This window comes from Arachis hypogaea, chromosome 14 (assembly GCF_003086295.3).
Source record: "Arachis hypogaea cultivar Tifrunner chromosome 14, arahy.Tifrunner.gnm2.J5K5, whole genome shotgun sequence".
NCBI lineage: Eukaryota > Viridiplantae > Streptophyta > Magnoliopsida > Fabales > Fabaceae > Arachis > Arachis hypogaea.
The window spans coordinates 141,998,413-142,015,122 of NC_092049.1; the positions used below are offsets into that span (position 1 = coordinate 141,998,413).

The following is a 16,710-nucleotide window of genomic DNA, read 5'->3' on the forward strand; positions in this document are numbered from 1 at the left end:
TTTAATGTTAAAATAATATATATTGATATCGAAAAATTAATAGTAAAATATAACTATAATTGTTAATGAAAATTTTGGTAAAATTATAATTTAATAATTAAAAAATTACTAAAGAGTATTTTAGAAAAAAATAATTTAATTATTAAATTTTTTAAAAATATTTTGATAAAAATACAATTTAATTACTAAAAAATAATTTATTAAAGAGTATTTTGGTAAGTAAAATTTAATGACAAAAAATAAATTTTTTGGTAAAGAAATTTTTATAAAAAATAATTTATTTTTTCTTGAAAAATAGATAAAGTTAATATTAGTTAACACAAAAAATTTAAAATGGATTAAAGAATAGGTTTTTTTAAAAGTTATAAAAGAAGAAAATGTATATTTTACAAATAAAAGGGAGGAGAGTGTCATTTTAGCATCTCTCAAGAGAGAAAAGTAGAATTTTCTTTCATATATATTATATTATTATATATGACCATTATTTATTTGTTTTTAATTACACTCAGTAGGGTTGTGAATATACATGTGTTTTGTCGATTTTTAGCAAATCGATAGTGGTTCGATTCTAATAGTTTGGGAGCGAAACTAACTCCTCTATTGCAGTTACCAATTTTCTATAAGTATATCAAAGGCCCTCGAATTAGACGAGCATTAAGATAGGAAATAAGTTCAAAAAAGTGCAAAAGACTAAAAGAAGTGAAAAATAAAGGATTCGAAAAGTAAAGTGACTGAAATCGAAATGGTTTGCATTGAATTTTAAAGAAAGCGATTAAAATGCCTTCAATTGGATCAAAGGGCTTTTTGACATAAAACTTAAAGATACTGAAACGTAAATTGAGCAAATAAATAAATAAAACTTTGAATGTAAATCTGACAATGAAATTATAATATACTTTGAAGATAAATCGGATAGGAAAAGTAAAGTTTATAGAAATTGTAAATGGAAAATTAAAGACATGGAAGGAACCCTACAGAAATCGAACTCGAATGCGAGCAAACTTAGAAATTCTTTGGGATGTGAGTGTGCTTGAGTGTATTTCTGAAGAAAAGTTCCAACCTATATTTCCTAAAACTTACTAATATTTATAACCCACTTCCATAACTGACCATTAATTACATGATGTTGCCTTGTATGCGAATTCCAAGATAACTGTTCTGCTCTTTTGCTCATGAGCGTTACCAATAAGTTCCTAACTCTGAGTCTATTCATGAGCGTTACCAATAAGTCCCTCACATTCTTTTTTCATCGTTCTTTCCAAATGAATTAATGCCTTAAGGAAAGTGAAGTCAGTCTCAGGAATGTGAAAGAAACCAATATGTTCTTAATTTCTTATATATAGTTTGATAAACTCATATACGTTTACTTTCTTAATTATTATTTATTATTTATTTATTACCTCATAGATATCATACTCATATGCCAAGCATATAGTAGTACTGAATCTTGACTCTTCATTGTCAAATTTAACTTTTCCATTCTTATTCTTGATCAAAGGTATTTATCTTCAGAGGAGAAATGAGACTTTAGCTATTCTAATTTGACAACTATCCCCAATAGCATTGGTACCAGGCAGGTAAACAATACTAGGGAAAGAAATTTTCTTAAATACAAACATTCATTTGAAAGCCAGTAACCAACATTGGTGACAATGTGTCTCTATACATATTCTAATTTTTTTATGCTCCAAAAACAAATGCTGTGATTGTCAAAGTATTATTCTCATTCTCATCCTTTACAAAGTAGTATAAAAAAAATGAAATTTCTTCAAAATTTAACCATGAGTTTGATTTTTTATTTTCAAAGAAAAAATAACGTCCTAGAGAAATTTAATCTTATTTAGGGATGCTTTTTCACTTTTGCTTTTCTTTGGGGTCCTTAAGAATTTATAAAGTTGGTTAATGTCACTTAGGGAAGGAAACATCGGAAATAATTTGCTAGTTGTTACGCTGCCATATACTTTATCATTTTTATCACTCGTTTCATTTTTGTTTAGAAAAAAAAATATTCCTCAAGGGTACAAATAAAATCTGTTTATAATTAATCAAGTTTCACTAAGAAAAATATTGGTAGCCTTCATATTTTTTTATGCCGCTCTTTATCATCATCAAGCAAACTCCTGGCCTTAACAATTGCATCACTGATCTTTGTTAGAGCGAAGTATGCTTATGCAATTTCACGCATCTTTGTAATACAAGTGAAATTTTCTGCTCAAATTTCACTGTTTTGTTCTTGCTTTCAAGGGAATGGAAACATGTTCATTATGAGAACATAATTATTGAAACTATAGAAAAAGGTATGGCACTTGAAACTTAAAATTGAACAAGTTCAAAAAATTTAAATTTAAATTGAAATAAACTGGGATTTTCTTAATACTCTTAAGAGTTATAGTATTAGGTGAACATTGTGATTAACCTTTTGACCTTTTAAATTTGGGTGAAGGTTAAGAAACTTGGTGTTACACAAGACGTTGTGGATGAAATCAAAAGGACTTAGAGGAACAATGAGCTTGCCATGCTTAAATTTGACATCCCCTTATGCAAGAATATGGATAGAGCCCGAGAAATTGTTGAGGTTATGCCCTTGTCCCTAACTGTGGTCTTTACTTGTATATGGAGTATAATTTTTAAATCTTATAGTAGAATATCCAGTCTTCCATGTTGAATTGATTGCAATGATCATATTGCTGGATGTTAGAAACATTGTGTTAACATGTTTTTCTTTGACTGACTGATAATGATTGAAAAGATGGGTAATTTTGAAGTTTTTTTCTTTTCTTGGTTAGGCAATTGTTTAGTTTAGTAGAATTTCCAATTTTGAGAGTTGAAGAGTTGAACCAAGGATTTACCTAGTATACTTATAGATGTTCAAGAACGGAAATTGATGTGAGCAAGTTTGACTAACAAGTAATTATTGACTTCTGATATTTCAAGGAAATGTGCTATAGCATTGCTATATGAAAGCAGGAAATATTTCTTATATGTGTAGTAATTGTATGAATCTTCTAGTATTAATGAGTCTTGTTTGACTTTTGGATAATTGTCTCCATGGAAAAATCTAGAGGGCCAGCACTTCTATTGAAATTTGGCCAGCACTTAACCATCAAAAGAAAATTGAATAATCCTACATCATTAGATGCATCTCACACCATTAAAAATATTGATGATGGCTAATTGATGGCTACACATTACAAATTCTGCTGGCCCCCTAGCACTCCTCTTATTTCCATTATGTATTGTGTATGGTTCATGTTGTCATTGTTGTGCATCCATGTTATCTGATGGCTACATTAGTGTTCGCTCTGTGTGGATAGATGAAGACTGGTGGTTTGGTTGTCTGGAGTAGGAAGGATACTCATGTTGTCTACCGAGGATGCAATTATGAGTTGACTTCTAGAAGTTCTCCAAAGGTTTATCCTAGCTATATTCATGGACAAACTAAAAGTCCTGATGAAACGAACATGGTGGAGTCAGTTAAATCCAACAATACTAGTGACATGCCAAGCCAGAATGGTAACAATAATGCTTCCACATCAACTTGCATTCAAGAAGTGCATTGCAGTGGATCATTGAATGAAAGGGAGACTGATAGATTATTGGATGGCTTAGAATCTCGGTTCGTTGATTGGTGGTATCCCAAGCCACTTCCAATAGATGCTGATCTACTTCCAGAAGTGGTTCCTGGATTTAAGCCTCCATTTAGGCTGTGTCCACCTTATTCAAGTGCAAAAATTACTGATTATGAGTTAACATTCTTCAGGAAGCTTACTAAATCTTTGCCAGTCCATTTTGTCCTTGGTATGTTCAACAGTGTGAGGAGCTATGTTCTATCATATGACTTAGGTTCTTAATCAAGCCACCTCATTGATGTCAATTTTGATAGACCACCTAAATACATTAGTTGTTGATGCTATTATTTTAACTAGTCATACATAGAAAAGCAGTCTCTGTAATATGAAGTAATTGCTTGAAGATTGATGAATCGAATCAATACATGTATATGAAAATCATAATAAGTTGGCTGTCAACCAATATTAGCTCTTAGAAAGAAAATAAAGCTATATTCAGAAATACTTTCATGGTTATCCCTTTCTGCATAAAGTTTAATATGAACTATGAAGGAAGGAACAGAAGACTTCAAGGCTTAGCTGCTGCTATCCTAAAGTTATGGGAGAAGAGTCTTATTGCAAAAATTGCTATCAAGTTTGGAGTTCCAAATACTGACAATGAATCGATGGCCAATGAACTAAAGGCAAGTTTGATAGACAATCTATTATTCAATATATGCAAGTTTCAAGACATCATAGACTAAATAGGTATATGTTGAGCTTGTGTAATTGATCCTATGCATATAAGGCTATCTGTGCTGCATTGAGTTTGGTCTTATTTATTGATTATACTGACTTGCTTTTGGAGAAAAACTGATCACTTTGGTTGTTCTCTCTTGTAAACTTGCTCAATATAATGGTAAGGGATGTAATAATTCAATTTAGCTAAAATCATCCCTTGCACCAACTTAAAAAAAACACAATAATTTCATGATTAGCTTCTATATATGCCTAGTATATTGATTGTTTTGTATCAGAAACAAATGTGTATAACTTTGATATCTGCAATGCAGCTTCTAACCGGGGGAGTTCTGTTGCTGCATAACAAGTATTACATAATTCTCTACTGGGGAAATGATTTCCTTCCTAGCAATGTTGCATCTTTGGTAGAAAAGTTGCCAACTTCTTGAAGAAGTTGCACGGATGAGAGCAAATGAAGCTGTTTCTTCTAGTGATTATGCACAACAAGAAACAAGTACAAGTGGAAGTTTAACAGAATTTGAGGAAATCCAAACGAAGCTTGAGGATGTAAAAAATGGCAATGCAGATTTAAATATTCAACTGGAAGCAGAAATATATAGATTGGAGAGGCAATTGAAAGAGCAACAGCGCAAAGCTTTGATTGTGAGACTCGTTTTGTTAACTTTCTTTCCTTTTGCATTTATCTACTGGAACTTCTATAATAAACTTATTGATTCTGCAGATTAGCAAGAAAATAGAGAGATCGACAGAGGAACTAGCAAAGTTAGATGCTGCATGGACTCCTGCAGAGAAGGATGCAGACGTAGAAATCATGACTGATGACTGATGAGGGTATAAAAGTTTTATTAATTATTATACCCCTTTCTAGACGTAGAAATCATGACTGATGACTGATGAGGGTATAAAAGTTTTATTAATTATTATACCCCCTTTCTAAATGCTTTTGATCTATATTTCAGCATCACTTTGCTTGGATAATTGAAAATGTGTAACTTTTGCTGCTTTATTTTTCCCTCTGTTGAAAGAGTAGTGATATAATTATTAATTACTATTTGTCATCGATTGAGAGAGTATCTCTCTTTGAACGAGAATTACGCTCTATTTGATAACGATAAAATAATTTTTATATTGACTCAATCTCACACATCGATTTATCACATCCCTGAATTGAAGTCCCTATGTTCTTTTTGTTTTCTTAGTTTAGAAAATAACAAGTTTGGAATGTAAATTTTATTTTCTCAAACAACAATATAACACTAAAACGAGACTAGGTAGCTGGTTGTCTTGGAAACTTGCTATTTACCGTTTTTCTTAGGTTAGTTTAAAATAAAGTGAAAACTTAGGTGTAGTCGACTTCAGGTGAAGTTGATAGACGAGAGTCATTAGATGATCTGGCTGATTTGATTAAATTTTCATCTAACGACTCTCAACTATCAACTTTACGTGAAGTCGACACCGAAGTTTCCATCTTAAAGTAATTAGACTTTCACATGTGTTGTTGACTTGAAATGGGAGGGAAGCCGACACGCCAATTTCCTTTGATTATAGGTACTTCTACTTACCATCACATTAGCTGATTACCATATAAGAATCTTTTAGAAAAAAGTTTTAATTTCAAATTATTGTTTTTAGTTATTTAATTTAATAAAAAATCAATACTACAAATGATCTTTTACAAATTTGCAAATAAAACCATATTTAACAATTACTAGTTGCGTTTTCCTATTTTAGTAGCATTAGGCCATTAGCTTTATTGATTTTCCATGGTTTTTAACTTTTCTTTTTTTTTTTCGGTGAGCATGGTTTTTAACTTTTGTTTCTGTTGTCATGTGTCTAACTTGATATTGTGTTATTTTGTTCTCAAATTTCATGTTAGTATTCTGTGATTTCTGTCCATCTTCAAAATTTTATATAGAAAACAATAAAAAAAGATGGTCTCGTTACCGAGATAATAAAAATAAAAAGTACTTGAATATTTTAAAAGTTCAAAATAAAATCCAAAATTTATATAGATTGATATTGGCTAATTGTTAGTATTTTTCAGATTTATCCAAAAGAAGAGAGAAAACAAGAATTGTCGTTTATTTTTATGTCTATATTTCTTCCAAAATACTAATAATTAATTTTGGCAAGTAATTGTCGTTTATTTTTAGAGTGAATACCCCATCCGGCCCCCGACAATTATCTCGAAAGGACAATGAGGCCCCCAAGAAAAAAAACACCCAATCCGGTCCCTGATAATTTTTTTTGGGACTGATTAGCCCCTATGCCAAAAAAAATAACATTAATTTTTTTTTTGCACAGGGGCCTCGTTGTCCTTTCGAGGTAATTGTCAGGGGCCGGATTAGGTTTTTTTTTTTGTCAGGAGCCGGATTGGGATTTTTTTTTGTCAGAGGCCTCGTTGTCTTTCGAGGTAATTGTCAGGGACTGATTTGGGTTTTTCTCTTATTTTTATGTCTATATTACTTCCAGAATACTAAAAATATCTTATGACAATATATTCTCAACGTTCTCAATAATTGGCACGCTTATGAATGGTTAACCTAGCTAAGTAATTTTCCATAAGGAAAAGTCTAGGGCAGTAACTTTTGTGTTTTTTGGCCAGCACTTAACCATTAAAACAAAAATGAGTGATCTCCCACCATTAGATATAATCTCACACCATTAAAAACACTATTAATGGCCAATTAATGGTTACAAAACACCAAAATTGCTGGCCCCTAACATTCCTCTTTGCATAATGCATATGGTGTATAAAAAGTTTAAAACAAGAAATGTATTAATCCTATCAAATGAGGCAAAATAAAATAGGGAAGGGAAGTACCTCGATTCTCATTAATGTGGCCAATTTTGTGGGTTGGGACTCGTGATTTGGTCTTTTCTCCTTTACATGAGCTTCACTATTAGTTTTATTTTTTATTTTTAACTTGGGCCTATTCTATTATTTGCCCAACAAAAAAAGAACATTGTCCGTTTATTTTTATTCTTAATATGTACGTATGGTCCACCAATACCACAAAAAGAGAAAGAAAAAAAAAGAAGAAAAATATACTTATGGTCCATTCCTTTTTATTCTTAATATATACTTAAAAAATAGCCAACTTGAGAAATTAATAAACCCTAATTTTTTATTATAAAATATTTCTGTTATATCTGTTAACAATTATATTTGGATATTAATTATAAACATACAAAATATAACAATACTTCATTTTGTTTCATAATATCTATCAGACTATCATATTTATATTTTAAAAATATTTATCTCATTTATAATATTTAAATAATATTAAAATCTTAAATTGAACAATTTTTACCAAAAAGAGTAAAATATTAATTTTATTTTTTTTTTCAAATTTTTGTATAAGTATTAAATACTATTCACATAATTTTCATCATTGTCAAGTTTTTATTAATCTTTGATCGGTTTAGGTCGAAATATAATAATATAGGAAGAGTTTCAAGTGTACTGGGAAAGAATATCGGTATTCTAGTTGTTTTAACCGTTTATCTGAATTATAAAAAATATATATAATATATATTAATTGAAATCAATGGTTAAAACAAGTAGAACACCGATATTTCTGGTACACTTGAAATTTTTCCAATAATATATGATGAACTGAATAAAAAAAACATAATATAATAACATATTCTATTCTATTATGGTAAACCAATTGAGCTCACTTCTATTCTATTGCACTCTTGTGAGTTGTGACTGAAATTCTGAGAAAACTTGTTAACACTGAATCTTCCCTTCACTTCATCCTCAGCTATCTCTCCACTCATCAGCACATTCATACTCTTGCATTTCAGAAACAGCAGCACCATCCCAATTCTATTCCAAGGGAATGTGCTATAGTATTGCTATATATAAGCAGGGAGTTCCTATTATATTTGTAGTAATTGTATGAATCTTCTAGTATTAATGATTCTCCTTTGAAAATTCTTCAACACTGCGAGGAGCTATCTCTATTTTATGACTTGGATTCTTAATCAAGCCACCTCATTGATATCAATTTAGATAAAACAAACTAAATACACTAGTTCTTGATGCTATTTGATTAACTACTCATACATGGAAAAGCAGTATCATAAGAAGTAATTGATTGAAGATTGATGAATCAAATCAATACATGTATATGAAAATCATAATAAGTTGACTGTTAAGCAATATTAACTTACAGAAAGAAAATAAGGCTATATTCAGAACTACTTTCATGGTTTTCCCTTTATGCATAAAGTCAATTAAATCATTTTGTGTGTTTAATATGAACTATCAAGGAAGGAACAGAAGACTTCAAGGCTTAGCTGCTGCCATCCCAAAGTTGTAAGAATGAAAGCAAATGAAGCCATTTCTTTTAGTGATTACGCACAACAAGAAACAAGAACAAGTAGAAGTTTAACAGAATTTGAGGAAATTCAAACGATGCTTAAGGATGTAAAGAAAGTTATTAGACTAATTGGATAGTACTCCCAAGAGTACTCCACAGACAAACTAACTCAAATAAAAAAAAAGGTTATTTCTAACGGATTTGGATTCTCTAAAATTTGAATTTCACTTTAGAGAGAGTAAAGTATGATATATCGTAAGTAGAGAAATCATTTAAGAGCGAGAGATCGTACTTTATCCTCGAAAGTAAAAATTCAAAATTTAGAGGATCCAAATTCATTTCTAACCGTTTGTCCATTATGATTGTAGGGAGTTGCCACCAAAAATTGTTTAGCATTGACGGTTGAAACTTGCAATCCATGCAATTTCTCAAGGAGCTCTGTCAAATGGCTTTGTATCATTGTAACAAATATCCCATATAGCTTCCATAGAATCTTGGGCAGCTGAACCAGCACAATTAGGGTTTGAAGAGAGAGATTTCAAAACTCTTCTTTTGATACATTCCGGTTCATGCCCTCTTAATTTCATATGACCACGAAGTAGTTCCCGCTTGAAATGGCAATCACCAGATAGATGACCAGCTCGAATCTCACTACAAGCTTGGTGAGCACAATCACTCCAATCTATATTGACAGCACGACAGTCATCAAATGCATTAATTAGTTCATGAATTACCACCTGGTCGACCTCATCTTGAATTCGCATATAGTTGCTACATACAAGTACCCCTGAACCAGGTACAAAACCACCAACGCCATGCGCCCCTTTGCACTCAGAAGCCTTGAAAAAATTGTCACTCACAGGACACCCAGCTTTTGCCAGGCGTTGCCTCAAGAATTTCACCATTGGAAGTCGGAAACTCTTTTGAATCATAGCTTGGACTTCCTCCACCGTTTTCACATCCTCTAAACCATGAGCTGAAGAAGCCTTCTGTGCCATTCGTTCTCTTTAGCTATGGCGGCCGCAAAGATCACAGCGGCGGCGACAACCACGAGCAAGGAGGAATCAGCGACAGCGGAGACAGATCAAGCTTGAAGGGCGTCCGCCGCCAGCGGAGAAGCAGCCGGCGTGAAGATTGGACGGAAGGGGATGTAGAGAGAGGGGGGGGGTTTCGAGGAACTGACTCAATGAACGGGTAATGTCCATAACAAGCCCAAATAAAAAGATCAACAGGCCCAAACAAGCCCAGGAAACTTTTTTTTTCCAACTATTCCCTAACCCGGCCGCCAAACAAAAAAAATCAACAACTCTACATCATTCCACATGCTCAATAGAATGGAGTACTAGATCATGCATAACATGGAAGCATGGAACTAATGTTGCACGTGATCACAATTACATATATTGAGTAATTGAGATGAGAAGAAACTTATCTTTAATTTTCCCTCAATTGACAATAAATCATGCATATATATATATATATATATATATATATATATATATATATTAACATGGTATAAGAACACATAATTAGCATAACACATGCTATGCAACTATTGCTACTATTATTAATCTATGGGTTCTGTTAACTTGTATTCTACAGGCATAAATTAAATATACTACAAAAAATAATTTATAAAAATTATTATAAAAATTAATTTTTTTCATATTTTTATTACATTAAATACATAAAAATATTTTAAAAATTTTATAATTATCTTTTTAAAATATATCCATAAAATACAAGTTAGTTAAGAATTTGTTTGGACGTCATTTAAAAAAAATTAAGAATTTTTTTACAAAAAAATAAAAATAATTTTATTTTTGGATATCTCATGTAAAAAAAAAATTATTTATCAATTATATTTGGGTAAAATAAGATAAAAGTATTTTTTGTTTATTTATTATGTGAAAAATTTATTTTTTAAGAAAAAATTTTTTTAATTTAAATTGTAACTTTTAAAAGAAAAATTATTTTTTATTTTTCTAGTGTTCTATAGGAGTACAATAGAAATTAATCTTTCATACTTGTCTTATATAAATTTTGGATTATCTCTACTAAGTGATGGAGCTTTCAAATTGAGGTGGAAAAAAAAAAATTAAAGTGTTGCCAAGTCCAGATCAAGTGAAGGTACTTAGAGAAAATATATGAAGGGGTGTTCATCATGGAAAAGCAAATTGATGGAATATCAATTATTGAGGTAATATAACCATATAAAATGATCACACCTCTTACAATTAAAACGTTATGCAATTGTTGCTATATATGTTTAATTTTTATCCCCTCCTCTTATTATTATCCTTCTCACGGCATTATTTATTTATTTATATACCTCAGCTCATAGAGAAATTAAATTCAATGAATATGTCCAACTATAAAATAGTGTCATTGCAAATGTATGCATAATTGCATATACATATAACAGATGTATGTGAAATAATGTGTGGATTCACATTTTGCATTCACCATTGGTTAATTCAGCGTAAACTTAGTTTAAATAGAGTTTATAATCATCTTTCGGTGATTAAAAAACAGAAGATAATAGTTTTATGACATTTATCTTAATATAACTATTGTTATACAAAAATATTACTTGTACATTATTAAAATTAATTATTATATATTTAAATATAAATATATATTATTTAATTTATTGTTAATGTATATTTTATATTTTAATATATTTTTATATTAATCTTAATTATATAATTTTATATATTAATAATTACAAAGTATGAAAATATACACTAATTAAAATAATGATAAGGTTAATGATTCTAATTAGGGGTCTTCGCGGTGCGATTTGGATTGATTTTGAGTTAAAAACTCATCCGATTCGAACACTAATTTTACTTGCAGTGCGGTTTGGATTGGATTGGATTTACGGTTTTATAAATTAAAAAAATTAAATATATATAACAAGTCTCAACATCAAATTTTAAATAATCAACAATGACATAACAAGTCTCAACAATATCTTAAAAAGCCAACAATAACATAACAATATAAATAAAAATATATCTTAGTTAAAATAAATAAATAAATAATATTTTGAACATAAAATATTTATTAAATAATAATAATAATACATGAATAAAATAAAAATGTATAAAAAATTGAACATGTTATAAGTATAATTGTAAATATAATAATAAAATAATAATATTATAGTACATTGTGCAGTTTGGATTAGATTGGATCGGTTATGAAAATTAGATCCGAAATCCAATCCGATCCAGCGGTTTTCAAAAAATAGAATCCAATCAAATTCGAATTAGTGCGTTTTAATCGGTTTTCGGTTTAGATTGGATTAGCTGAACGGTTTAATTTGGATCGGTTTGGATTTAAACACCCCTAATTCTAATTATAAAAATGTAGATCGTCTGAAATTTAAACTAAAACATAAAAGTTAGATTTCTATTTTTATTCGTTTTGATTTTTTTTTTTTAAGAAAAAGTTTAGAAGGCTAGTGCTTTTATTAAAATTTGGTCAGTATTTAACCAGCAAAAAAAAGTAAATAATCTCATATAATTAGATGTAATTTCACATTATTAAAATATTAATGATAACTAATTGATGCCAATGAGTAATAGCTCAAATGGCATAGTCTCCTCATATTCAATTAAAAGGTTGCGAGTTCGAGTCTCATATCTTTGGTAAAAAAAAAATAATGACTAATTAATTGCTACAAATCACAAAACCTATTGACCCCTATCATTCCTCTTCTTTTAATATTTTATTTGAATATAAATAAAGATATTTTCTTATTGATATTTATATTTTAAAATTAATTAGAATAAATAATTTTACTTAAAAGTAAGAAATATCAGTAAACTATATAAGTAGTAAATCGAATCAACTAGATTCAATTTACTACTACTCTAACTAAATCGAATTTAATTAATTCAATTTACATAAAATTAGTATAAATAGAATCAATTAACTTCGATTTACATAAAATATGTGTAAAAATAGAACATACATATAACATTTTTCGTTTTAGGATATTAGTATAATATTAAAATGTATTTAAATTATATACTAATAATTAATTTTAATAGTTAATTTTAATATATATTTAATATATTATTATTATTAAAAAAATATTATTTGTATACTAAAATCAGCTACTAAAATTAACTACTAATATATTTGTGTATAAATACATGTGTGATTTAATTTATTTGTAATGTGTATTTATATTTCAATAACCCTATATATTTTATACTAATAGCTAACTTTAATAGCTGATTTTGGTATACACTTAACATAACCCTATTATTAAATGGTCATTAATACCAAGAAATCAGGCTTCAATTTATTATCTTACAATAAATGTTGTAGTCAATAATCTGTGTTCACACTATCTCTTAATTTGTACTATACTACTATAGTACTACTTTCTTGCTCTATATATATGTGTAAAATAATATACATCTCAAGTTCACTTGATAATTTTCTCATCTAATATTAGTTCTTTATCAAAAAGAAAAATGGCTTCTAAGAATGCAACACTCATTGTAGGACTTTTATTATTATTAGTTATGGTTGTTCTCATTATTCCTTCAAAGGTTGCTGCTGCTAGAGATTTTCCTGAGATAATTTCCTCTAACGCTAAAGCAGGTGATTAGTTTGAGATTTACTTTCAATATAAAATAGTTGTTCTCACACATATATTTATTTGTGTTGAATTATAAAAATCACATTCACTATAATTGGCTATGATATTATTATATAAATATTGAAGAAAATGTATGTAAAGTCATGCACTAATATTTCTTATGAAAATTATTATGTTTCTTATTTGCTAAATTAGTACCTTCATAATTTTTAAGAGAATTAAAAAGTTTATATTGTGTGTTTAATTAATTTGCAGAAAAAATATCAAAATCAAATAATGATAATGAAGTGGAAGGTTCTGATGGAGGAGCAGGAGTTGACCAGCATCCAAAACATTGTGACCCCAAAAAAGTTTGTTGCCGGGACCCACCTAGGTGCTAGTAGCATATAGCTACTAAACAATAATAAAAATTTATGAAAATTATTACTATATATATGCTTCGTATGTAAACTTTATAAAATAAAATATTAAAATAAGAGGACAAGAATAAAGAAGTACATTGATCGAAATAAAAGAAGATTAAGTCCGTCCTTTTTATTTTAATTATCATATGTTCCTCTCTCTCTATATATATCTATCTCCATTTATTAGCCTAGAAAATAAGAACAGAAAAATAAAAGAAAATAAGCCAAAAAAATAAAATAAAGTTGGTAATAAGTAACTCGCATGAGTTAGTAACTTTGGTATGAATTTGACAATAAGAAAAAAAAATCAACCGAGTAAATTAAAGCTTATATATTAATAATTGGATAAAGATTTCGTTAGTTTTTAGTATTGAATTTGACAATTAAAAAAAAAAATCAACCGAGTAAATTAAAGCTTATATATTAACAATTGGATAAAGATTTCGTTAGTTATTAGTATCTACAGACGAAGTATGGATATTTTGTTAAATTGTTGTATTTATGTATTTGATATATTTTAGATACGATATTCGTTGATACTCGTTCGATATATATTTTATTTAGTGTGTCTAACTGTATTTTAATAAAAAAATATAAATTTTTTTAAATACACTTAAACACACTTAAATATTATCACAATTCACGTATTAATATATCTATCCTTATTTTTAACATGTATTTTTTAAATAAATTTAAAAATAATATATATTATTATTTATTAAAATAAAAAATATTTTAAATATTTTATATAATTAAAAAAATATTAAAATATTATTATAATTTATCTAAAAATTATTTTATATTATATTTTATATATATATATATATATATATATCGTATTTTTATATCTTATAAGATTTTAAAATTTGTGTGTTCGGATATTTCGTATCGTAGGTAGTTGAATATTACTTACGAACTTACCATACTATTTTTTTTAAATAAATAAAAAAATTAAATATTTTTTAAAAATACTTTAAATTTCTAATCAATTTTTATTATCTAATTACCTGTATATCAGGATAAATGCTTAATAATAAAGTTTAAGTCTAGTAATACTTTTTTATTTTTTGAGAAAAGGATAAATAAGTTTTTAATTTTTTTTTCGGACATTTTTATTTTTGACCATTAAAAAATATTTTTAAGTCCCTGACGTCTTTAATAGTTGGACGGATCAGTCTCTTTATCCAAATGCTTCCGTCAGGCCCAACGAAAAAGTCTGACGTGGCTCCCGTAATGCTTGTCACACATACGTGTGGGTCATGCGTACGCGTCGCCTGACAGACTTCCCTCTCACGCGTACGCGTGACACATGCCTACGCGTCGCCATGATTTCAGCAAATTCTCATTTCTTCATAAATTCTTCACTTTGTCTGCTTTTTTTTTTTCATTTCTTTCAAACCATTCTTGCTTTTAAAACTTTAAATCACTCAAACAAACATATCAAGGCATCAAATGGGAGAAAAGTAAATTAAATTTAGTCCTAGCTAATCCCATTATAACCCTTAAAAAGACCTCTTGATATGTGTATCAATGCATTGAATATATGTTGATTGGTAGAAGAATAGCAAGCCTTAGAAAGCAAGATTAGTAGAGAATTGATCCTCAAATACTAGAGTGTAAACGAGATAAGACAGATGGACGCGATACGTGTATATGTCGTTTAGAGTGTAAACGAGATACATGTATTTAAAAAAAATTGAAAATAATAAAAAATATTAATAATATCAATAATCCAAACTTTTAGCATGCAATTATTAGTACATGAAAAGGTTAGTAGAAGAGATGAAAATGAAAAGATGGGAAGCGTGAAGTTGATGCATGATACATAAAACACAGGAATATGAGATAACCGTTTGCCAATTGTTGGGGATGGTGGAAAAAAAACTTAAATGGTTATCTCTCACGTTATCTCCCACTACTAACGAGATAACCATTTTAATTCTCTTCCCACTATCCCTATCAACCCATCAACCTTTCTTAACAATTGGCAAACAGTTGTCTCATCCTTTTATATTTTATGCATCGTGCATAAACTTCACGTTTTCCATCTTTCAATTTTTAGAAGTGGGCATAATTACCGTATTTATTCTCATCATTGAACTTTTCTTGAACATCGTACGAATTTTTTATTTTTCAAATTTAAATCAATCCAATTGAATCATAATTTAATCTAAAATTTTGTATGTACTATTTTTAAGTACTAATTGATCAAACATATTCATTTTAATCTTTTCTACCAATTTTTTTATGTACTAATTACATAGTAAAATTTTGGATTATTGATATTATTAATATTTTTTATTATTTGATATATATCGTATACACGTGTCGCATCCACCTGTTTTATCTCGTTCACACACTGTAAACGAGATACTTGCAAAATTATCTCGTTTACCGTGTGTACAAGATGTCTCTGGTACGGGTTGAGAGATGGATCGGAAACTTGCGGGTTGAGTCGGGAGCAATGGAAGGAGGTACTTGCAAAGACATTCCGATGCTCAAGTGATCTGAGAGGTATAAAGTGAGAGGAATGAGTGAATACCTGGTTTTCTTATTGATAGGTGATGATGAATATTTTATCTTATCTTGTTTGGCTAAAATAAAGGGGACGTTTGAATTCGAAGGTCAATTGAGAGCTCTAGTGAGCCGAATTTGTAACACCGTGTAAACAAAATAAGAAAAGGATATTTATTTCATTAAATATTTTTTAAATTATTTATTTTGATAATTATTATATTTATTTAATTTATAAAAATAAAAAATCCGACTTTGGTTCTATATACCAAAATTTTGCCGGATATGCCGGAGTCAATTCATGCTCAATTACTCATACAAGTATTAAATAGCATGGTTGAAAATAGCAATAAATCATTCTTCCTCAATTTATTATCTTACAATAAATGTTTGTAGTTATCTGTGTTCATATTATCTCTCATCAATAATGATGAGAAAAAACAAAAAAATAATTTAATAAAAATATTTAATAACAAAAATAAATTAATAAAAAATAATTAAAAATTATCTTATTTAATATTTATTAA

General features: G+C 28.8%; 2 protein-coding genes, 1 long non-coding RNA gene and 1 pseudogene across 5 annotated transcripts in view; 2 read left to right on the top strand and 2 right to left on the bottom strand.

Moving 5' to 3' along the window:
* Positions 1 to 16,710, bottom strand: part of LOC112798159 (heat shock cognate 70 kDa protein 2-like) — a 200,987-nt gene that overhangs the window by 95,406 nt on the left and 88,871 nt on the right. The window lies entirely within an intron of this gene.
* Positions 2,435 to 5,136, top strand: LOC112795481 (chloroplastic group IIA intron splicing facilitator CRS1, chloroplastic-like; annotated as a pseudogene).
* Positions 8,722 to 9,837, bottom strand: LOC112798173 (mitochondrial inner membrane protease ATP23-like). The gene has a single exon (XM_025841383.3). The coding sequence runs from the start codon at positions 9,640 to 9,642 to the stop codon at positions 9,073 to 9,075; it is 570 nt and encodes a 189-aa protein (XP_025697168.1). The 5' UTR covers positions 9,643 to 9,837; the 3' UTR covers positions 8,722 to 9,072.
* LOC112798181 (uncharacterized) lies at positions 13,085 to 13,808 on the top strand. Its single transcript, XR_003199938.3, has 2 exons — positions 13,085 to 13,267; positions 13,521 to 13,808. It is a non-coding gene; the product is annotated as an uncharacterized lncRNA (long non-coding RNA).

What these genes read in the sequence shown, in the direction of transcription:
- LOC112798173 (XM_025841383.3), bottom strand. Translation starts at nt 9,642, where the DNA reads ATGGCACAGAAGGCTTCTTCAGCTCATGGTTTAGAGGATGTGAAAACG.